This window comes from Mobula birostris, chromosome 6 (assembly GCF_030028105.1).
Source record: "Mobula birostris isolate sMobBir1 chromosome 6, sMobBir1.hap1, whole genome shotgun sequence".
In the NCBI taxonomy this organism is placed as follows: domain Eukaryota; kingdom Metazoa; phylum Chordata; class Chondrichthyes; order Myliobatiformes; family Myliobatidae; genus Mobula; species Mobula birostris.
The window spans coordinates 188,039,459-188,063,605 of NC_092375.1; the positions used below are offsets into that span (position 1 = coordinate 188,039,459).

Sequence of the window (24,147 nt, forward strand, 5' to 3'; positions counted from 1 at the left end):
TACCTTTCCTACCCACCAGACTGCACCTATCACCTTCAGGCTACCCTCCTTCCCCTCCCCGCACCTTTTTATTCTGGTGCATTCCCCCTTCTTTTCCAGTCCTGAAGAAGGGTCTTGGCCCAAAGTCTTAACTGTTTATTCATTTCCGTACTGTTGCCTGACCTGCTGAGTTTCTCCAGTATTTTGTGTGTGTGTGTTGCTTTGGATTTCCAGCATATGCAGACTCTCTTACATTTAAAATTGCTATCTTGCTAACTTTCATCTCCAACCTACTACTGTCAGTTTGTTCTCTCCATTCGCCCCACATGCAACCCAAACACACTCCTCACTTGGTTCTGACAGGTCCTTTTCCCGAAATGTGAATTGTTTCTGCAAGGATTGATGCTGCCTGACCTGCTGTGCATTTTCAGCTTTGTTTTTGCCTCAGATTTTGCTCCAATTCCTTGATTCTGTATTTAATTCCTTTGTTGAACACTACAATATAGCCTTTGTTTTGATTTATAGATGAATTCCGATTCCTCAGTTCCTACACTTCAATAAAAAAGGTTATTTTTGGTTTACATTGCCTTTTTATTGCTCCTATTGGAATGAATACAAGTTTATTACTGAATGTGCCTGCTCATTTTACCAACCTGTCTCTGAAGTCTATTTTAAAGTTGCACATTTATGACATAAATTTCATGCCATCTGTAAACTTTGAAAACATATCTTGCATGCCAAGTTTGAGTGATGAATAAAGAATCCCAACATCGTCACTTTTTCTGTGCAATATGCTTTCAACTTTTGAAAGGTTTCAATGAGATCCCCCCTCATTCTTCTGAATTCTAGCAACTACACACCCAGAGCAATCAAATGTTCCTCGTATGATAACCCTTTCATTCCTGGAATCATCCTTGTGAACCTCCTCTGGAACCTCTCCAATCCCAGCACATCTTTTCTAAGATGAGGGGCTCAAAACTGTTCACAATACTCAAGGTGAGGCCTCACCAGTGCTTATAAAGCCTCAGCATCACATTCTTGCTCTTGTATTCTAGACATCCTGAAATGAATGCTAACATGGCATTTGCCTTCCTCACCATCAACTCAACCTAAGTTAATCTTCAGGGTTTTCTGCACAAGGACTCCCAAGTCCCTCTGAATCTCAGATTCCTGGATTTTCTCCCCATTTAGAAAATAGTCCACACATTTATTTTTACTGCCAAAGTGCTTGTCCATGCATTTTCCAACATATTTCATTTGCCACTTTCTTACCCATTCTCCTAATCTGTCCCTTCTGCATCCTACGCATTTCCTCAACACTACCTGCCCCTTCACCAATCTTCGTATCATCTGCAAACTTGGCAATAAAGCCATATATTCCATCATCTAAATCATTTATATACAGTGGAAAAAGAAGTGGTCCCAACACCGACCCCTGCAGAACACCACTAGTCACTGGCAGCCAACCGGAAAAGGATCCTTTTATTCCCTCTCGCTGCCTCCTACCAATCAGCCAATGCTCTAACCATGTTAGTAACTTTCCTGTTATACCATGGGGCTCTTAACTTGGTAAGCAGCCTCATGAGTGGCACCTTGTCAAAGGCCTTCTGAAAGTCCAAATATATAACATCCACTACAACCCCTTTATCTATCCTACTTGTCATCTCTTCAATGAAGTTCAACAGGTTCGTCAAGCAGGGTTTTCCCATGCTGACTTTCTACTATCTTGTCCTGTGTCACCAAGTACTCCATCACCTCATCCTTAACCACTGACTCCAACATCTTCCCAACCACTGAAATCAGGCTAACTGGTCCATAATTACTTTTCTTCCTCCTTTCTGAAAGGGTGGAGTGACATTTACAATTTTCCAATCCTCTGTCACCATGCCAGAGTCCAATGATTTTTGAAAGATCATTTCTAATGCCACCACAATCGCCATAGCTACCTCTTTCAGAACCCTGGGATGGAGTTCATCTGGTCCAGGTGACTTGTGCACCTTTAGGTCTTTCAGCCTTGGATACCTTCCCTCTTACAATAGTAACTGCAACCACTTCTCTTCCTTCACACACTACAACATCAGGCATACTGATGGTGCCTTCCACAGTGAAGACTGATGCAAAATACTCCTTTAGTTCGTTAGCCATCTCCTTGCTCCCAACCCCCCCCCATTATTATTTCTCCTGCCTCATTTTCTAGTGGTCCTATGTCCACTCTCATTTCTCTTTCTTTTTTTTTTAAAAAACATACTTGAAAGTTTCTTCAACTTTTATGATCCACTTTGATATTAATTGATAGCTCGCTTTCAAATTCCATCTTTTCCTTTCTAATGATCTTTTTAGTTGCTGAAAGGACAGGCACCTTAAGGCAGATAGGGCTCATCAGTTATGGTTGGCAGCTCATCTAGAAGGAAAACTCTGATCTCAAACCTCCCCTGCTTTGTGGCTACACCCACTCATGGGGAAGGCTTCAGGAGTAAGCCTGGAGGGAAAGTCCAGAGCTGGAGACCTTAAGGCAGTCCTTCATTGAGTTCAACTCCTGCAGCAATGCCAGTGCTAAACTGCATCAGTCTCTGCTGATCTTTCATGTTCATCAGATGCATGGAGCGGGGAAGCTTGCTACATCGGCAATGACTTGCTCTCCATATTGTAATGTCCTGGGTTGCGTATCTAGACAGCTAGGACGTAACATCCATGGTCGACCCTGGCAAAAGGAGACCTCCAATCCTACCAGAATGGTTAAATTACACTATGATTTAGAAGTCTAATTCACCAAGAAAGAAGCATACCAGACTGATATTTTTAAAAGTTTCAAACTACTGCAAAATCTCAACTACCTCTACATATGGATCAAAAACCAACTTGCCTTTCACAATCCCTCGAACCTCAGCTAGAAACACACTGGAAGATAACGAGGAAAAATCATCTTTAGCTGATGCAGCAGCCATGCATTTCCATCACAGTAAGTGTACAGCAGGGGGTCCCAATCTTTTTCATGCCACATACCCATTACATTAAGCAAGGGGTCTGTGAATCCCAGGCTGGGAATCCCTGGTGTACAAGGGTATGATTTCAGACATGCCCCTTTCTATTTCCTTAGTGCAACTAATTGCTTTTTTTGACATTTTTGGGAGGAAGTGCTATTGCAAGAATACTGACGTGCATTTCTCGCATTACTCACCCTTTTTTCAGGCAGAGGGGGCACCACTATAGAGGGATAAGCAACAACTAAATAACTCCTCAGCAATTCAAATTCACTGTATCTCCTCCAAAGCGAGTCTGGTACACAATTCTCATCTTCATTTTGAGAATTAACAGGCCTGCATGAAGAAACAGATCAGAATTAATTCATTTACATTGAATCAGCATTCCCTGGGTACTGAGTAATAAATGCAATATTCCTCCTGCAAGTTAAAGCCAAGGTAAATAAACCATTGCAAATCGATATTTCCTATATAAAGTAAAGCAGCTGCATTTTACAATACGAGGGAAACAAATTCAAAGTGGTCTCTATTTGTGCTTTTCCAATTATTCGAGGTACTCTGAACTGATTCTATAACCTGCAGATTCACTCGCAAGGACTCTTTACAATTCTAGTTCAGTATTATTTTTTATTTGCCATGTTTGGCTTCTTTTCCACATTGGTCATTTGTGAGCCTTTGTCTGGTCATTTGTGAGCCTTTGTCTATTCATGTAGAGTTTGCCATAAATTTTAATATTTCTTTTGTTTCCTGTAAATGCCTGTGAAAATGAATCTCAAGGTAGTATATGGTAACATATGAACATTAATAAATTTACTTTGACTTTTGAAGAAGTCTTTTTAAAGAAGTTGTGCAAATGACCACTGAGAACATAAATAGCAGTAGGTTCTTTGCTCCCTGTGCCTGCCATCATTTAGTAAAATCATGCCTGTTTTTTCTAATTTTAAAAAACAGCACCGCTTCCCAACATGAACGCCACATTGCAAAACTTCATTCATATCTGGCAGAAGTTTCTTCTCATCTCAGACTGGCCAGTCCCTTATTGACACTAAATCCAGCTGTTTCAGAGAAAATACCATGCATTTTTCCTGTAAAAATTTTACGTATTTCAATCAAATCACTTTTCATTCACCTCAAGAGTCTGGGCCCAAACTTCATTTGCAGTACAAGTCCATGCTATGAATTATTTTTTTAAAAATCTGGAAAACTCTACAAGATGCTAGCAAAGTAGATTGAATTTGCTCACTGTCTTTTACTGATAATTTATTCTCCAACTCTGAAATTAATTTTATTTATTTAATTTAGAGATACAGCGTGGAACTGGCCTTTCCGGCACACCGAGTCACAAAACCCAGCAGTCCACCTCTTTTAACTCTAGTCTAATCACAGGACAATTTACAAAGACCAATTAAGTTATACAAACTGATATTATTTAGTCATTTTATAATGGACTACAATGTAAAAAAAACAAAGTGTCATTTAGAAACTACTGGATCAATATCACAATACAAGAAAAAGAATGGAAAATATGAGTGAAGGATGAGTAGAAGTCAGACTTCTCCCATTATTTTCCAGTCCTGATGAAGGGTCTCCGCCCAAAACTTTAACTATTTATTCATTTCCATGGCTGCTGCCTCATCTGCTGAGTTCCTCCAGCATTGTGTGTGTGTTGCTTTGGATTTCCAGGATCAGCAGATTTTCTCATGCTTCTGACTTTCAGATATCCTTTTCCCCCCCAAAATCAGCCATAGCCTGTGCCTGCATATGGAAGACCATGATGAATTTCATTACTGATATCTGCCATCACCAAATGGTGTCTTGTGGGATATGGGAAGTGAACCTCATTACCCATACCCAAGCATTGAATCTTTGTTGGAGGGCAGTGTGCTTGAGTAAGAGAAAAATAGCACAGGACTTTTATTTATTAATTTTTTATTTAGAGCAGGAGTTCCCAGCCTGGGGTGCACAGACCCCTTGGTCAATGGAAAGGCTCTGTGGCATAAAAAGAAAGCTGGGAACCCCAGATTTAGAGATAAGTGCACAGCATAGGACATTCTGGCTCTGAGCCACACCACCCCACAACCCCATTTAACCCGAACCTAATCCCGGGACAATTTACAACAACCCATTAGTGGACCTGGTACATCTTTAGACAGCAGGAGGAAACCCAAGAACCCAGAGAAAACCCTCACATTCCACGTGGAGAATGTACAGACTCCGTGCAGATGATGCCGGAATTGAACTCCAATGACCAGAGCTATAATCGTGTCACACTAACTGCTACGGTACCGTGGTTCCCAAGAATTTTTATCTTGAAGAATAACAAGCCATTCCTCTCCTATGCTTCAAAGAAAGAGCCAATAGTGGCATATAGCTGGTATCTGAGTGCATGGAAACTCAAGCATCAACTGCATACTGCAGTTCAACTGCTGAGATTGGAGCAGCCTGCTTTCTGGAGTGGAGTTACTGTTGGTTGAACAGTTTCTCAACAGTCTGAAGGTTAGCTCCAGTCGCATACTTGAAGCCTAGTAGGGACCCAAGCAGCCTTGATGGTGGTGAACCCACCCACAAGTTTCTAACGAGCTGGGAATTATCTTCCAGCCAGCAAACTTTCTACTTCCTTTAGGAATAAAAAGGAACAATAGCAGTAGTGAGAGAGGAAAAAAGAAACAATGCACATGACAGGAAACAGAGACAAACCTTAATTGCAAATCAGTGGACTCTGGACTGCAGACTTGGATCACAAGCGCAAATTCCCTTTAAATAAAAAGAATCATGGAAGGCACTCTGTGCTACAAATCGATTGAAACACACAGCCCTGAGAACCCCCACTCCCTACTATCCTGCTGATGAATATATAGTCTCTGGAAAATAAAATTGTAGACCTCAGCGCAACATTGCAGAACCGGAAGAACATGAGAGGCTACTGTCTACTTTGCTTCATAGAAACATGGTGCACCCCCACCATTTTGGGCACAGCTTTGCGGCCCGAGCACTTCACCATCCGCTGCAAAGCAGAACAGCTGAGTCTTTTAAAGGTACAGGAAATTAAGGTAGTTTGGAATAAGACTCATTACATTGTACAGACGTGGTGGTTCTGTCTCAGGCCTGCTCACCCAACCTGAAACATTCAGCTGTGGTCCATTCAGCTGTCAAATGTGGTCCATTTTATCTGTTAAGGGAGCTTCCCTCCATCTTCCTGGTAGTGGTGTACATTCCACCCCTGACCAACATCAGGCAGGCACTAGAGGATCTGAGCACCTCGATCAGCAGACAAGAAACTGCTCATACACACCTTCCCTATCATTGCAGGGGACTTCAACCAGGCCAGCTTAAGGAAGTTTCTGACCAACTGCCACCAATATATCACTCGTAGAACTGAAGAGCCAACACTCTTGACCACTGTTACACTAGAAATGTTTACCCACGTTCACACTTTTGGAAGGTCTGATCACCTGGCTGAACATCTACTTCTGGTGTGCAGGCAGAGACTGGGGACCATAGCACTTGTGGTGAGGACCATAAAAGGTATGGTCAAGGAAAATGGAGGAGCACTTATAGGACTACATCAAGTCTGTGCACCGGACAATATTCAGGGATTCATCTTCGAATCTGAATGAATACACCATAGTTGTCATCGACGGCATCAATCCCTATATGCAAGAGTGTGCCTTCGAGAATATATCAGACATAACCAAACCAAAAGCCGTGGGTGAACTAGGAGATTCGGAGTCATTTGAGGGCGAGGTCTGTGGCATTCAAGACTGATGATCCAGAACTATACAAGTAGTCTATGCAAAACCCATGTAAAGCTATTTTAAGAGTGAAAAACAATTCTGATTGAAGTTAGAGATGCAATTGGATGCAAGTCACTTCTGGCAGGCCATCACTGCCTACTAGGTGAAATTTAACAGTATGAATGGCTGTGATGCTTCAATCCCAGGTGAACTCAACACCTTTTACGCGCACTTTGAAAGGGAGAATAAAACTGTGCGAATCTCTGCAGCATCTGGTGACCCTGTGATCTCCAACTCAGAGGCCAAAATCAGAACATCTTTCCAGAGAGTGAACCCCCACGAGGCGACAGATCCCAATGGTGTACCTGGTAGGGCACCGAAAATCTGTATCAACCAGGTGTTCAAAGACATCTTTAATCTGTCGCTGCTGCAGTTGGAGGTTCCCAGTTGCTTCCAAAGAGCAACAATCATACCTGCGCCCAAGGAGAGCAGGGAAGGTGGCCTCAATGACTAAGACACAATGGCGTTCAAATCTACTGGGATGAAGTGCTTTGAGAGGTTGGTCATGGCCGGAATCAACTCCTGCCTAAGGACTGAACCTGCCTCAATTTGCCCATCACCAAAACAGGTCAACAGCAGATGCAATCTCACTGGCTCTCCACTTGGCCTTGGATCACCTGGTCAATAACAGAGTCTACAACAGCCTGCTGTTGACTGATTACAGCTCAGGATTCAACAGCATCATACCCACAGTTCTAGTCAAGCTCCAAACCCTGGGCCTCTGTCATTTCTCTGCAACTGGATCCTTGACTTCCTCCTGTGTGGATTTGAAATAAAATCTCCTCCTCACTGACAATCAACACCAGCACACCTCAAATAAGCATGCTTAGCTCACTGCTCTACCCTCTCTAAACCCATTACTGTGTGGCTAGGCACAGCTCAAACATCACTTATAAATTTGCCGATGACGCATTATTGTTTGCAGAATTTCAGATGGTAATGAGGAGGCATACAGACATGAGACAGATTAGCTGTTTGAGTTGTGTCACAACAACCCTGCACTCACTGTCAATAAGATCAAGGAACTGATTGAAGACTTCAGGAGGTGAAACACACACCAGTTCTCGTCAAGAGATCAGCAGTGGAAAGGGTGAGCCATTTCTAGCTCCTGGATGTCAACATCTTTGAAGATCTGTCCTGGGCCCAACAGATTGACACAATTAAAAAAAGTGGCACAACAGTGGCTATATTTCATTCGGAGTTTGAAGACACTTGGTATGTCACCAAAGACTTTAGCAAATTTCCACAAATGTGCCATGGAGAGCATTCTAACTGATTCTAACCGTCTGGTATGGAAAAGCTTAAAATCTTACTATTTTTCCCCTTCCCTTTTTGCACTACTTGGTTAATTAAACTTTTTTATTGTAATTTAGTTTTGTGCATTGCACCATACTTCTGCCACAAAACAAGAAACTTTACGAGATATCAGTGATAATTATAACCAATTTTGATTTATTTTTGTCACGTATACAAAGGTATAGTGAAAAGTTTGTTCATACAGATCAGATCATTACACAGTGCATTGAGGTAGAACAAGGTAAAATAATGACCACGCAGAATACAGTGTAGCAGATAAAGGGAATGTGTAGTGCAGATAGACAATAAGACACAGAATCAAAATGAGGTAGATTCTGAGGTCAAGAGTCCATCTTATTGTACTAGGAGACCTATCAATAGTCTAATAATAGCAATGTATAAGCTGTCCTTGAGTCTGGTAGTACAATGCAATAGATTTTTATATCATTTGCCCAACTGAAGAGGGGAGAAGAGAGCATGTCTGGGGTGGGTGGGGTCTTTGAATATAATCAAACCTCATGAATTTGAATGTCATTAATTACTGGAAACAAAAACAATCAGATCGAGAAGGAAAAACACAATATTTGATCCTTTTAAGGGACTGACACTATATATCACCAAAATTGTTCCTTTTTCTATAGCTATTCCCATTTTCACTTGTGAATGTACAGTGCCTATAAAAAGTATTCATTCCCCTTGGAAGTATTAATGTTTTATTGTTTTAGAACATTTAAGCACAGTGGATTTAACCTGCCTTTTTTGACACTGATCAACAGAAAATAATCTGATGTCAAAATGAAAACAAATATCTACAAATTGATCTAAATTTATTAAACGCAAAATATTTGATTGCATAATTACTCACCCTCTTCAAGTCAATATTTAGTAGGTGCACCTTTAGCAGCAATTACAGCGTTTCTTCAATTTTTCCCCATTCTTCTTTACAAAACTGCTCAAGCTCTGTAAGATTGCATGGGGATGGTGAGCAGATAGCCCTTTTCAAGTTCAGCCACAAATTCTCAATTGGATTGAGGTCTGGACGCTGGCCACTCCAGGATATTAACTCTGTTCTTCTTAAGCCATTCCTGCGTAGCTTTGGATTTATGGTTGGGGTCATACTGGAAAACAAATCTTCTCCCAAGTCACAGTTCTCTTGCAGACCGCATCAAGTTTTCCTCCTGCATTTCCTTGTATTTTGATGCATTCACTTTCCCCTCTACCTTCACAAGCCTTCCAGGGCCTGCTGTATCTCCACAGCATGATGCAGCCGCCACCATAATTCGCAGTAGGGATGGTGCGTTTTTGATGATATGTGGTGTTTAGCTTATGCCAAATATAACGTTTAGTCTGATGGCCAAAAAGCTCAATTTTTTGGTTTCATCAGACCAAAGGACTTTCTTTCAGTTGACTTCAGAGTCTCCCATATGCCTTCTGGCAAACTCATGCCAATACTTCATATGAAGTCCCCCCCCCCCCAACCCCGCAATAGTTGCTTTCTCTTTGCCATTCTCCCATAAAGCTACAACTGGTGAAGCATCCAAGCAACAGTTGTTGTATACTCAGTCTCTCCCATCTCAGCCATTGAAGCTTGTAACTTCTCCAGGGTTGTCATAGGTCTCTTGATGGTATCCATAAGACACGGGAGCAAAATTAGGCCACCTGGCCCATTGAGTCTGCTCTATCATCCAATCATGGCCGATCCTTTTTACTAACTCCTCCTCAACCCTAGTTTTCAGCCTTCTCCCCCGTAATCTTTGATGCCATGTCCACTCAAGGAACTATTAATCTCTGCCTTAAATACACCCAGCGACCTGGCCTCCACAGCTGCATGTGGCAACAAATTCACCACCTTTTGGCTAAAGAAATTTCTCCGCATCTGGTTTGAAAGGGCGTCCCTCTATCCTGAGGCTGTGCCCTCTTGTCCTAGACACTCTCACCATGGGAAACATCCTTTCCACATCTACTCTGTCTAGGCCTTTCAACATTTGAAAGGATTCAATGATATCCCCCCCACCACCATCCTTCTAAATTCCAGCGAGTACAGACCCAGAGCCATCAAACGTTCCTCATATGATAACTCTTTCATTCTGGGAAAATCATCCTTGTGAACCTCCTCTGGACCCGCTCCAAAGCCAGCATATTTTTTCTAAGATGAGGGGCCCAAAACTGTTCACAGTACTCAAGGTGAGGCCTTATAAAGCCTCAGCATCATATCCTTGCTCTTATATTCTAGACCTCCTGAAATTAATGCTAACATGGCATTTGCCTTCCTCACCATCAACTCAACCTACAAGTTAATCTTCAAGGTTTTCTGCACAAAGACTCCCAAGTCCCTCTGAATCTCAGATTCCTGGATTTTCTCCCCATTTAGGAAATACTCTGCGCATTGATTTCTACTACTAAAAGTGCATGACCATGCATTTTTCAACACTGTATTTCATTTCCATCTGGGTAGCCTCCAACCTGATGGCATGAACACTGACTTCTCTAACTTCCGCTAATGCCCCACCTCCCCCTCGTACCCCATCATTATTTATTTATATACACACATTCTTTCTCTTTCTCTCCTTTTTCTCCCTCTGTCCCTCTAACTATACCTCTTGCCCATCCTCTGGGTCCCCCCTGCTTGTCTTTCTCCCCGGACCTCCTGTCCCATGATCCTGTCATATCCCCTTTGCCAATCACCTGTCCAGCTCCTGGCTCCATCCCTCCCCCTCCTGTCTTCTCCTATCATTTTGGATCTCCCCCTCCCGCTCTCAAATCTCTTACTAACTATTCCTTCAGTTAGTCCTGACGAAGGGTCTCGGCCTGAAACGTCGACTGTACCTCTTCCTAGAGATGCTGCCTGGCCTGCTGCGTTCACCAGCAACTTTGATGTGTGTTGCCACTTTCTTGCCTATTCTCCTAAGCTGTCTAAATCCTTCTGCATCCTACCAATTTCTAACACTACTGCCCCTCCACCGATTTTTGTATTGTCTGCAAACTTGGCAACAAAGCCATATATTCCATCATCTAAATCATTTATATACAGCATAAAAAGAAGTGGTCCCAACACAGACCCTTGCGGAACACCACTAGTCACTGGCAGCCAACCAGAAAATGATCCTTTTATTCCCACTCGCTGCTTCCTACCAATCAGCCAATGCTCTAACCATATTTGTAACTTTCCTGTAATATCATGCGCTCTTAACTTGATAAACAGCGTCATGTGTGGCACCTTGTCAAAGGCCTCTGAAAGTCCAAATATACATCTACTGCATCCCCTTTATCTATCCAATGTGTAATCTCCTCAAAGAATTCTAACAGGTTCGTCAGGCAGGATTATCCCTGAGGAAATCATGCTGACTTTTTCCTATCTTGTCTTGTGTCACTGAGTACTCCATCACTTCATCCTTAACAATTGATTCCAACATCTTCCCAACCACTGAGGTCAGGCTAATTTCCTTTCTGCTGCCTTCCTCCTTTCTTAAAGAATGGAGTAACGTTTGCAATTTTCCAGTCCTCAGGCACCATGCCAGAGTCCAATGATTTTTGAAAGATCATTTCTAATGCCACCACAATCTCTAAAACTACCTCTTTCAGAACCCTAGGATGCAGTTCATCTGGTCCGGGTGATTTATGTACCTTTAGGTCATTCAGCTTTTTAAGCACCTTCTCTCTTGTAACAGTAACTGCATCCACTTCTCTTCCTTCACACACTACAACATCAGGCAAATTGTTTGTGTCTTCCACAGTGAAGACTGACGGAATATACTCATTTAGTTCAGCAGCCATCTCCTTGTCCCCCTTTATTATTTCTCCTGCCTCATTTTCTAGTGGTCCTATATCCACTCTCATTTCTCTTTTATTTTTTACATACTTGAAAAAAAACTTTTACTATCCACTTTGATATTATTTGCTAGCTTGCTTTCATTGTCCATCTTTTCCTTCTAATTTTTTTTTAGTTGCTCTCTGTAGGTTTTTAAAAACTTCCCAATCCTCTATCTTCCAACTAATTTTTGCTTTGTTGTATGCTCTTTATTTTGCTTTTACAATAGCTTTGGCTTCCCTTGTCAGCCACAGTTGTACTATTTTACCATTTGAGTATTTCTTCATTTTTGGAATACACATGTCCTGCACCTTCCTCATTTTTCCAAGAAATGCATGCCATTGCTGCTCTGCTGACATCCCTGTCAGTAGCTCCTTCCAATTTACTTTGGCCAATTCCTCTCTCCGTACCACTGTAATTTCCCTTACTCCACTGAAATACTGCTACATCAGACTTCACTAGTCACCTTCTTGCACAATCACTCAGTTTTGATGATTGACTTAACTGTACTCCAAAGGGGATTTGGAAATTTTCTTGTATCCATCTCTTGACTTGTGCTTTTCAATCACCTTTTTGCAGAGTTGTTTGGAGAGTTCTTTTGTCTTCATGGTGTAGTTTTTGCCAGGGTATTGACTCACCAGCAGCTGGACCTTCCTGATACAGTGTATTTTTACTAAAATCAGTTGAAACACCTTGACTGTACACTAGTGATCACCATTTTTTAAAACTAATTATGTGACTTCTAAAACCAATTGGCTGCACCAGTGATGATTCATCAGGTAGAAGGTACAGGAGTTTCAGGACCTGTACCACCGGTTTTAAGAACAGTTACTACTCCTCAATCATCAGGCTCTTAAACTTAGAGGATAACTACAATCATCTATTGAGATGTTCCAACAACCAATGGTATCACTTTAAGGACTCTTTTTATTTCATACTCTTGTTATATAATTGCATTTGTACAGTTTGTTGTCTTCTACACTCTGGATGATCTTTCATTGATCCTGATATAGTTATTAGTCTCTAGATTTGCTGAGTATGCCCACGGGAAAACAACTCGGGATTGCATATGGTGACATACATGTACTCTGATAATAAACTTTACTTTGAACTTTGAATTATTCCATCTGCGACACTTAATTACGTAATGGCAAGAGTGAGAGTTTAGAACCATTTATGTACATTCACATAGAATGGAGAGCAGAATAATACATTCAATTTCAGTAATATTTTAAGAATAATGGTATTGTATGGTCAGCCCTGGGTTACAAAAACAGTATCAAGGGCCAAATGTGAAAAAGCTAAAAAAGTAAATAGATACACCCACATCAGTTAGCACATCTTTTGTTATGCACAGTAGTATATTGAAGCTATCTCAGCTCCTAGAAACAAACCATACGGATTCAATTAAAATTTCCAATGAACCTCAGCAAGAATTCAGACCATGACAAGCCAAATCCATTAATTTTAGAATTCAGTACTGTCTGTTCTGTTTTCATCTCATTTCCCTTTGAATTTAAGATATATTATCCAATAACTTCTGTCTATATAATAGTAAATATGACAACCTAGTGATAGCTTTAAGGGCACAGATGAGGAAAAACAATCTGACAAATCAATTAACTGAAGGAGCTCACTTCCATACATCCTTCTCATCAGAACTTCAGATTAAAAAGGAACCGAAAGCTGGGTTTACGTCAATTGAAAAAGTAAAGGATTTTTAAAGATAAATATTCATAAGTAAAACTTGTGTTTGGTACCACTTTTGAACAGTGCTCCCATGATCAAAGTTCATGCAAATTTAAAAGACCTTTTTTCCACAAATCAATAGTTAATGACTTATTGCTATAAGCAGCATTAAAACAAAATGCAACTTCGGTGCAGGTTGGCTGCTGGGAGAATCCACATCTCAAGATCTCCCACTTATGAGTGCACATTTTATTTAGTATAAAATGCTAATGTGTTTAGTGTTTCTAGAACTTCCAGATATATGGCTGTACACTTCTGGCCAAGTATTAAGCTCCAAATCAGCCAGTAGTTCAAAAATCAAAGGAGAAATGCCACCTCACAACTTACTTACTGTCAGATTCAGTCACTCTTCTTTCTGCCAGAGGAAACAAGTTTCACAGTGAATTATAGGTGATTTGGGAGTGAAATGAGGAGAAATTTCTCAGTGAAAGCATAGTGAAGCTTTGGAATTCTCTACCCAGAGAGTCATTGAGGCCGAAAACCAAAATTGGATCAATTTCTGTAGAGGAATCAAAAGGGACAGCATAGAAAATTAATGCAAATAGCTTCCTGATCTGGCTTCAAGCAGATAGTTTATCTTGGCCTTTTCATCATTGCTTCCTCTGTTGCACGTTATCACAGTAGAAACCAAAATACAGCAACTTTCCTACTTTAGTTTTGTAATGCAGTGAAAATCAAAAATGTTAATTCTGAAGAAAATGGGTAAATAGTTAACACCTAATCCTATTTCTCCTTAATGTAAGATACAAGGGATATAAACAATATATCAAGAGCCCTGTACATCAGCGGTCCCCAACCACCGGGCCGCAAAGTATGTGCTACGGGACCGTGAGGAAACGATATGAGTCAGCTGTACCTTTCTTCATTCCCTGTCACGCACTGTTGAACTTGAACATAGGGTTGCCAACTGTCCCGTATTTGCCGGGACATCTCGTATATTGGGCTAAATTGGTTTGTCCCATACGGGACTGCCCTGGTCCCATATTTCCCCCGCTAAAGTAGAGTGTTCCTATGAAACCTTTCATGCCGAAATGGCGTAAAGTGAAGAAGCAATTACATTAATTTATATGGGAAAAATTTTTGAGCGTTCCGAGACTCAAAAAATAACCTACCAAATAACACATAAAACCTAAAATAACATTAACATATAGTAAAAGCAGGAATGATATGATAAATACACAGCCTATATAAAGTAGAAATAATGTATGTACATTATAGTCGGGAAGATTAAGCCAAAACCGATTTGTGGGGGGGAAAAAGATCGGCACATACACGCATGCGCACACAGGTGCCTGCGTAAGGCTTCATGATCATAGTAGTCTTTCCTGGGATAAACACAAGTGTCCCGGGATTTGACTACTACTTTTGTCCCTCAAACACAAGGAAATCTGCAGATGCTGGAATTTCAAGCAACACGCATAAAAATTGCTGGTGAGCGCAGCAGGCATTCACCAGCAATTTTTATGTGTGTTACTTTTGTCCCTTATTTGGGAGTGAGAAAGTTGGCAACCCTAACTGTAAAAGACATGTTGAGGTGAGTTTCACCCTACTTGAACACTACCCACCCACATCCCCACCCCACCTCGGTCAGCCGGTCCACAAGAATATTGTCAATATTAAACCGGTCCGTGGTGCAAATAAAGGTTGGGGACCCCTGCTGTAAATACATCACCTCCCTTATTAGCATGGATGTGGGGTTGGAGGTACACCTCCAACAAAAGAGGAAGGTGCAAGTTATGTGACCACTGATACCAGGCAGACAGTCGCTGAAGAGCATTGATAATGGCTGGGGCCACCTGTCTTGTAAAGACACTGCCCTGAAGGCAGCAGTGGCAAATCATTTCTGTAGAAAAAATTACCAAGAACAATTATGGTCATGGAAAGACCATGATCACCCACATCATACGACATGGCACATAATGAACAAACAAATAATCATGAAGACATGCAAGACTCCAATTACTTGGCTTTCTTTCCCTGTTCATTCCAAATAAATTCACACTAAAATTGCAAATAGCTTCTTACTCCCATAGTACTAAAAAGTCAATCTTAAGGTGTTATACAGTTTACTGAAAAAATAATAATACAAAACAATAGTTGAATGAAACAGTCATATTAAAATGATCACTAAAATACAAGAAGTCGCTTGTTTATATAATAGAACAGTAATGTCACCAGGATTTCAAATATTCCTAAATTTGTAAACAAATGCACTGCACTTAACCAAAAAGCAGTAATCTCACAATAAATCACAGCACGAGCAGATTGACGCAATTTAATGCTGAAATTTACTGCTCTATGAAATTGCATATGAATTTTATATAACATAGTTACACGGAATCTTAATGATTTTACACCATAGAGAGAATTATGAAAACAAGAATATGTAGATTTCAATACATTGTGGATATGTCAACATCTCAGAAGGCAATCCTAGCTGGAGAGTTGAAGAGTAAGATAAGGTAGATAGTACAATTCAGATTGCTTAGAACACCCTTGACCTTTCCCACTCACCTTGCTCAACTATCACCTTCTAGTTAGCCTCCTTCCCCTCCCCCCACCCCCACATTTTATTCTGGTGTCTTCCCCCTTGCTTTCCAGTCCTGTAGAAGTGTCTCACCCCAAAAGGTTGACTGTTTATTCATTTCCATAGATGTTGTCTGACCTACTAAGTTCCTCCAGCATTGTGTGTTGCTTTCAATCAAAAAGTTACTTTTTGACATCTCACTGAAACTTTCAGATCAAAATGCATGACAGGTGTGATGGCCAGTTTCAGATTTTTACTGCTCTGCTGCAATGTTCTGTAAGAGCAGTCTACCGTCAGCCTGTTTGGGTTATTGTTGAAGATAAGGGATGATGAGGAATGTGTGCCATCCAATTAGGATGATAGAATTAGGGGGAGCTTTTCTTGGTGAGGGGCACTAAGGTTGGTTGTAGGTTTTTTTTTGGTTCGGCGGGAGATGAAGAGAGTAGACGCTGAACAGAACTGGTCGTAGGATATGACCCGGTGGGAGACCTGTTTGTTTGAGATGGATTGGTCGGAAGGTGATGTGACCTTTCACGCTGACCAAGGGCCCAGTGCACAAGTGACAGAGAAGTTCAAGATGAGATGCAACTTCTGCACATTTGACTGTTTAATTAAAATGGGCCCTTTTCTTTTTGTTTTTCTTTACTAACCCTTTAGTTAGATTCATAAATATAATTCCTTTATAATATGCAGTGTACTGTGTGTTATTTTGTGGCACTAATTTGTAACAGGGGTAGCAAATTACATAGCATCCACACAATCAGTCTCACGAGTTTGGCGGGACTGTAGAGGGTTTTCCCTAGACCTGCACAGCCAAGGAAACCGGGGGGTTTCAGAGTTTGGTACAACAAACTACTGCATGACTGATTTGCTGTTCCAACGCATATTAGTCAATGAATCACTATTGATCACCTTTTCAGGTTCAAATTCAATTAAACTTAAGGGGGCAACACTAAACTGCACATTTTCATTCACTCCCAGAGAAACCATCATGACTGATCAAAACATTCACTAAGAGTTTCAGGAACGGCATACAGAAACCTGAAGACACACTCAACAATTCAGGAGCAGCTTCTTTCCTTCTGCCATCAGATTTTTTGAATGGACATTGAACCCATGAACACTACCTCACTACTTCTTACCACAAAGACAACAAATTTCATGACATATGCCAGTGATATTAAACCTGATTCTGAATTTACTATTCAACTTTAACATTAGCATAGCAAAAAGGATCCATTAGCTGCTCTCACAGAGAAATCTGTTGTATATTCATACAGTCTAAAATGTGAAGACCAACATGTATAGCCAATGGACAATAAGTTCTAAGGATATGCAGCCCTATTAATACTATGATGTGCCTATGATAGTTTGAAGTATTAACTAAAAAGTGTTCTTGGCTGTAAGTCAAATAATAGCACCTTACAAACATACTAATAACTCAATACTAAGCAAGCACAAGCCAGAGTTTAAATTAAAAAAAAATCAAACAAGTTATAGTTATAGATACCTTGTTTCAATGAGGTATACTGTATAAATCTCCTGCATATTCACTGCATTCTTTCCAGTTCGTTTTTCCGCTTCTGACACACTGATTTCCAGCTTCTTCAATAGGGACTTTGTGTCTTCCATCATCTTTTGCATAAAATTAATTGTAAAGAATAAAAATTACCATTTAGCCAAGTATTTCCATTTGGACCACAAGATATAGGAGCAGAATTAGGCCATTTGGCCCATTGAGTCCACTCCACCATTTCATCATGGCTTATTCATTTCTCTTTTCAGCCCCCAACTCCGGCCTCCCCCCCACCCCATAAATCCCATATCCCTTCATGCCTCGAGTGAAGAATCAATCAACCTTTGCCTGAAATATAAATGAAGGCTTGACCTCCACAGCTGCCTGCGGCAACAAATTCATCACACTGGTTAAAGAAATTCCTCCTCTTTTCTGTTCTAACTGGACGCCCCTCTATTCTGAGGCCGTGTCCTCTGGTCTTAGACACTCCCACCATAGGAAACATCCTCTCCGCATTCACTCATCAAGGCCTTTCACCATTCGATGGGTTTCAATTTGTTCTCCCCTCATCCTTCTTAATTCCAATGAATACAGGCCCAGAGCATTCTAACACTCTTCATATTACAAGCCATTCAATCCTGGAATCATTTTTCTGAACTCCCTTTGAACCCTCTCCAATTTCAGCACATCCTTTCTAAGGGTAAGGGGCTCAAAGCTGCTCACAATACTCCAAGTGAGGCCTCACCAGTGTTTTATAAAATCTCAACATTACATCCTTGATTTATAACATTTTTCTTTACGATTATTCTTTTTCAGAAGCCCCCAATACCATTGCAAAATGTCTACAACTTGATCTCTGCATTTTAGCCTCAGGACTAGGACTGCCAGATTAGATAACAGCTTCTTTCCTCAGGCTGAGAGACTAATGAATACTCTGCCGCCAACGCAGTCTCATCACTCGGTCAGTGTGCTGTTTACTGAATACTCTACAGTTTACCTGCGCTGCACGCATTTTGAATTTTATTTTATTGACTTAGTTATGGTAATATTTTGATTTATGTGCTGTGTGTGATATGTTTTGTGGGTGCACTATAGTTTATAGGAATGTTGTTTCATTAGGTTGTATATTTACAGTCAGATGACAATAAACTCAAACTTGAAGTAAAAGGTTGACTAATTTTGATTTTATATGGACAAGTATCAAAAGATTGGATAGTGTGGTGGAGATACATCTCTACCAAAGGAGGTGTAAGGCGCTCCTTCCTTCTGCTAGCCTGCAGGTCACTATTGGGCAAGGTGTAGCACCTGCTTAGCCCCCTGATCAGGGTCACCTGAAGCCATAATGCTGGATGGTCATAAGAGCAGCTGGTGCACATCACAAGTCCTGGTTATGTGACCACTGACACAAGGTAGACCATTCCTGAAGAGTATTGATAATGGTTGGGGTCACCCATCTTGTAAAAGACACTGCCCGGAAGAAAGCAAATGGCAAACCACAATTGTAGAAAAATTTGCCAAGGATTGGTCAAAGATCATGATCGGCCTTGTCATACAACATGGCAGATAACGAGCAAATCAATAATTATGGTTGAAGTGAATTCTGCCGTAAAGGTTAAATTATTGGGAGACCGCAAACAAATGCTGAAACAACAGCATGAAGTTTTTTGGTCAGTGTCCAATTATGAATGCAGGTATAATAATAAAAAATAACTTAATAGATAAGAAATGAATCTTATAGAATGCTGATTCTGAGTTCTTGGTTAAATTAAATTTAGGAAACTCCTATAATGTATTTCCAATGAACTGCTTCTGCAATTTTAAACTGGGAAAAAGTTAAATTATGACCCCAAAAACATCAAGAACTTAAAATGTTTATTCCCAAGAATGCTACCTATGCAGCTGCATATTCTACAAGGATCCCAGGCCCAAACATCATCTATTTATTCCCCATAGATGCTGCCTGATTCGCCAAGTTCCTCTAGCATTTTATGTGCGCTGCTCAATATTTCCAACATCTGCTAATCTCTTATTTATAATTTGCTGCTCCACTGTGAGGTCTCTTCAAAGTATGCCTACCCTGCAAATTTTAAATCTTCTCTTCAATGCGACTCTTTCTCACTGCTCCCCGTGTTTATTTTACTTTCAAACTTCCAGTACGTATCCTTTCAATTTTGCATTGCAGTCATTTCCTTCAAATCTCCCAGCTTTTATATCATAATTAGTAATAGGTCTCATGGAATAAAGATTTTCTATAGGAACTGCAGGGTGGGTGGAGTAAAGATGGCGCCCAGTGGCTGTCTCTTCGAGCTTATCTGTGCAAACAGCTTAAATTCCTCTCTAAGTGTCTCTGTTTTCCTTTTCAAGGTGATTGGAGTTCTATCGAGGCCTTGACCTGCACGTGGCACTCAAGCTGCATCTTTTTTAAGTCGGATGAGTTCCCATTCCTGGACCTCATTGGCCAACCATTTTCCGACATTCTCTGGGCACAGTTTGGAAAATGGCACCTCTGGGGTGCAGCCCCGTGGATGACCGATTCCGAGCCAGGGTTGCTGACTGCGGGAGAGGGAACATCAAAATTTCGCTTCAGCGGATGTATGGAAAAGCGGCGCAGCAGACTTTAATATCGTAACGACTGTCAGTCTCCCCTTTTTACTGTGATATCTTTCTATGCCTTGTTAGTGAGGGAGAGAGTCTGTGGCATGTTGAACTGTCGGGTAAACAGTTTTTGTTGACTGCAGATCATGGCCTTTCTTTGGGTGCTTTGTTGTTGTTTGGTGAGTAGTAGACGCTGGCACTTTTTGCTGAAACAGGCAGGGAGAAGGGGTTGATGCGTTGATCCTTGCTTGCGCGTGGGAGGGGGGAAAGGAGCCTTTGGGGTTCTAACGTTTTTCTGTCATTCATTCTTTTGAGGTTTTTATGTTTTTCATGGAGGTCTGCAAAGACAAATCTTTCAGGTTATATACTGTACATATTCTCTAACAAATGGAACCATTTGAACCATTTTAACTGATCTTTCTCTTAAAGGAATTTCAGCCATGCCAGAACTTGCTGCACTACTGTACTGCCCACCAATTTGTAGAGTTTTGACTGCATTGTTACAGATTCCCTAGTATAGACTGAGAGTCTTGTATAAAGCAGCCAAGATGAGTGCAATGCTAGCTTTGTATAACTTAATGTAAACAGATCAGTACAAGCCACGCACACCAAAAAAAAAGTTAAAAGTAAAATAAAGTCGAGAATGGGCCATCTGGCCCTCACAGCCTGCTCTCCTATTCCTCAATATTAAAGCCAACCTCTAAGTCAACACCATTCTTCAACACAATCTCCATAGTTCTCAGATTCCCTTACTATCTGGAAATCTATCAGTCTCAGTTCTGAATAAACTCAACCTTGAGCCCACTATATCCTCTGGGTTAAAAGAATTCCAAAAATTCACCATTCTACAAATGCAGGAATTTCTTTTTATCAGTGCTAAATGGCTTCACTCTGGCTCCAACACTCAAAGTTTCAAAGAGATTACTGTTATTCTTTAAAGCATGAGCCAAAACAGGCCTACTTTACTCACTCTTTATACAACAAACCCACCGCCTGGCTGAGTGGTGCCACAACAACAACCTTTCACCCAATGCCAGAAAGAACAATAAGCTGATTATTGACTTCGGGAGTAAACTGGAGATCCATGAGCCAGTTCTCTCCGGGGGAATCAGAGGTGGAGAGGGTCAGCAACTTTAAATCTCAGTACAGTACAGAACTGCACCTAATTTGGAGTATAGTATGCAGTTAAAGGGGAAGTGAGACAGCGACTGGGGGGAGGGGGGAGGGGGGAGAGGAAAGAGGCGAGAGTAACTGGGGAACACAAAATTACCAGGGGTATAGATTGGATAAATGCAAGCAGGCTTTTTCCACTGAGGTTGGATGAGATTATAACTAGAGGTCATGGGTTAAGGGTGAAGGGTGAGAAGTTTAAGGGGAACATGAGGGGGAACTTCTCCACTCAAAAGAGTCGCGAGAGTGTGGAACGAGTGGCCAGTGCAAGTGGTGCATGCAAACTTGAACTCAACATAAGTGATAAGGTGCCACACGAGGCTACTTAACAAGATAAAATCCTATGGCGTTACAGGAAAGATACTGGCTTGGATAGAAGGATAGCTGCAGGCAGGAGGCAGCAAGTGGAAACAGGTGCCTTTTACTGATTAGCTGCTAGTGACTAAAGGTGTTCCACAGGGGTCAGTATTGGGACCACTACTTTTCACATTGTCAATGATTTGGATAATGGGACTGATGCCTTTGTGGCAGTTTGTGAATGATATGAAGATAGGTGGAAGGATAGGTAGTGCTGAGGAAACAATGAGATTGCAGCAGGACTTAGATTAGAAGAATGCGCAAAAATGTGGCAGAAGGAACAGTGTTGGAAAATGAATGATAATGCATTTTAGTAAAAGGAACCATAATGCAGACTATTATCTAAATGGGGAGAAGGTTCAAACATCAGAGGTGCAGAAGGACTTGGGAGACCTTGTGCAAGACTCCCAGAAGGTTAATTTACAGGTTGAGTCTGTGGTAAAGAAGGCAAATGCAATGTTGGCACTTATTTCAAGGGGAATAGAATATAAAAGCAAGGAAATAATATTGAGCCTTTAGAAGACACTAGTCAGGCTGCACTTGAAGTATGGTCAACAGTTTTGGTCTCCATACCTCAGAAAGGATATGTTGTCATTGGACAGAGTCCAGTGAAGGCTCATGTGGGTAATCCCAGGAATGAAGAGGTTAACATATGAGGAGCATTTGGCAGCTTTGGGCCTTTACTCATAGAAATTTAGAAGAATTGTGGGGGGGGGGAAAATGGAAATATCGTTGAAACCTACTGAATTTTGAAAGGACTAGATAGGGTAGATTGGGAGACGATGTTTCCCAGAGTGGGGGTATCCAGAATTAGAGGACCCAGCCTGGTGGGGGGACCTTCGGGAACTGAGGCAAGGAGGCAAGAAACCTTCCTGAACACACCTAACAAACTCCACCCCATCTAAACCCCTTGCTCTGGGGAGATGCCAATCAATATTTGGGAAATTAAAATCTCCCATCACGACAACTCTGTTATTATCACACCTTTCCAGGATCTGTTTCCGTATCTACTCCTTGATATCCCTGTTACTATTGGGCGGCCTATAAAAAAACACCCAGTAAAGTTATTGACTCCTTCTTGTTCCTAACCTCCACACTCAGAGACTCCATAGACAATCCCTCCATGGCACCTTTTCTGCAGCCATGGCACAACCTCTGATCAACAGTGCCACACCCCCACCTCTTTTGCCTCCCTCCCTCCCTTTTCTGAAACATCTAAAACCCAGCACTTCAAGTAACCATTCCTGTCCCTGAGCCATCCAAGTCTCTGTAATGGCCACCACATCATATCTCCAAGTACTGATCCACGCTCTAAGCTCATCCACTTTGTTTACAACACTCCTTGCGTTAAAATAGACTCATCTCAAACCTTCCGTCTGAGCGCGTCCCTTCTCTATCACCTGCCTATGCTCCCTCTCGCACTGTCTACAAGCTTCCTCTATTTGTGAGCCAACCTCCTCTTCCCCAGTCTCTTCAGTTCAGTTCCCACCCCTGAACAATTCTCATTTAAACTCTCCTCAGTAGCCTTAGCAAATCTCCCCGCCAGGATATTGGTCCCCCTGGGATTCAAGTGCAACCTGTCCTTTTTGTACAGGTCACACCTGCCCCAAAAGAGGTCCCAATAATCTAGAAATCTGAATCCCTGCCCCCTGTTCCAATCCCTCAGCCACTCATTTATCCCCCACCTCATTCTATTCCTATTCTCACTATCATGTAGCACAGGCAGTAATCCTGAGATTACTACCTTTGTGGTCCTGTTCCTTCCTAACTCCCTGTAGTCTTTTTTCAGGACCTCTTCCCTTTTCCTACCTGCGTCATTGGTACCAATATGTACCACGACCTCTGGCTGTTCTCCCTCCCACTGCAGGATATCTTGGACGCGATCTGAAACATCCCAGACCCTGGCACCTGGGAGGCAAACAACCATCCGAGTTTCTTTCTTGCGTCCACAGAATCACCTGTCTGACCCCCTAACTATAGAGTCCCCTATCACTGCTGCCATCCTCTTCCTTTCCCTACCCTTCTGAACCACAGGGCCAGACTCTGTGCCAGAGGAACAGCCACTGTAGCTTCCCCCAGATAAGCTGTTCCCCCCCCCCAACATTACTCAAACAGGTGTACTTATTGTCAAGGGGTACAGCCACAGGGGTACTCTCTGGTACCTGACTCTTCCCCTTCTCCCTGTTGACTGTGACCCACTTGTCTGTCTCCCATGGCCCCAGTGTGACCACCTGCCTATAATTCCTTTCTATCACCTCCTCGCTCTCCCTGACGAAGCGAAGGTCATCAAGCTGCATCTGCAGTTCCCTAACTCGGTCCCCTAGGAGCTGCAGCTTGACACACCTGGTGCAGATATGGCCCTCCAGGAAGCTGGG

General features: G+C 41.7%; 1 protein-coding gene across 2 annotated transcripts in view; it reads right to left on the bottom strand.

Annotated features, from left to right (window-relative positions):
• Nucleotides 1-24,147, bottom strand: part of snx4 (sorting nexin 4) — an 86,062-nt gene that overhangs the window by 45,384 nt on the left and 16,531 nt on the right. For both annotated transcript variants that reach the window (XM_072262092.1, XM_072262091.1), the window contains exons 2-3: nucleotides 17,645-17,769; nucleotides 3,158-3,296 (exon numbers count right to left, since the gene is read on the bottom strand). In XM_072262092.1, the coding sequence (XP_072118193.1) occupies nucleotides 3,158-3,296; nucleotides 17,645-17,769 (264 nt within the window). The remainder of the gene's footprint in view (nucleotides 1-3,157; nucleotides 3,297-17,644; nucleotides 17,770-24,147) is intronic.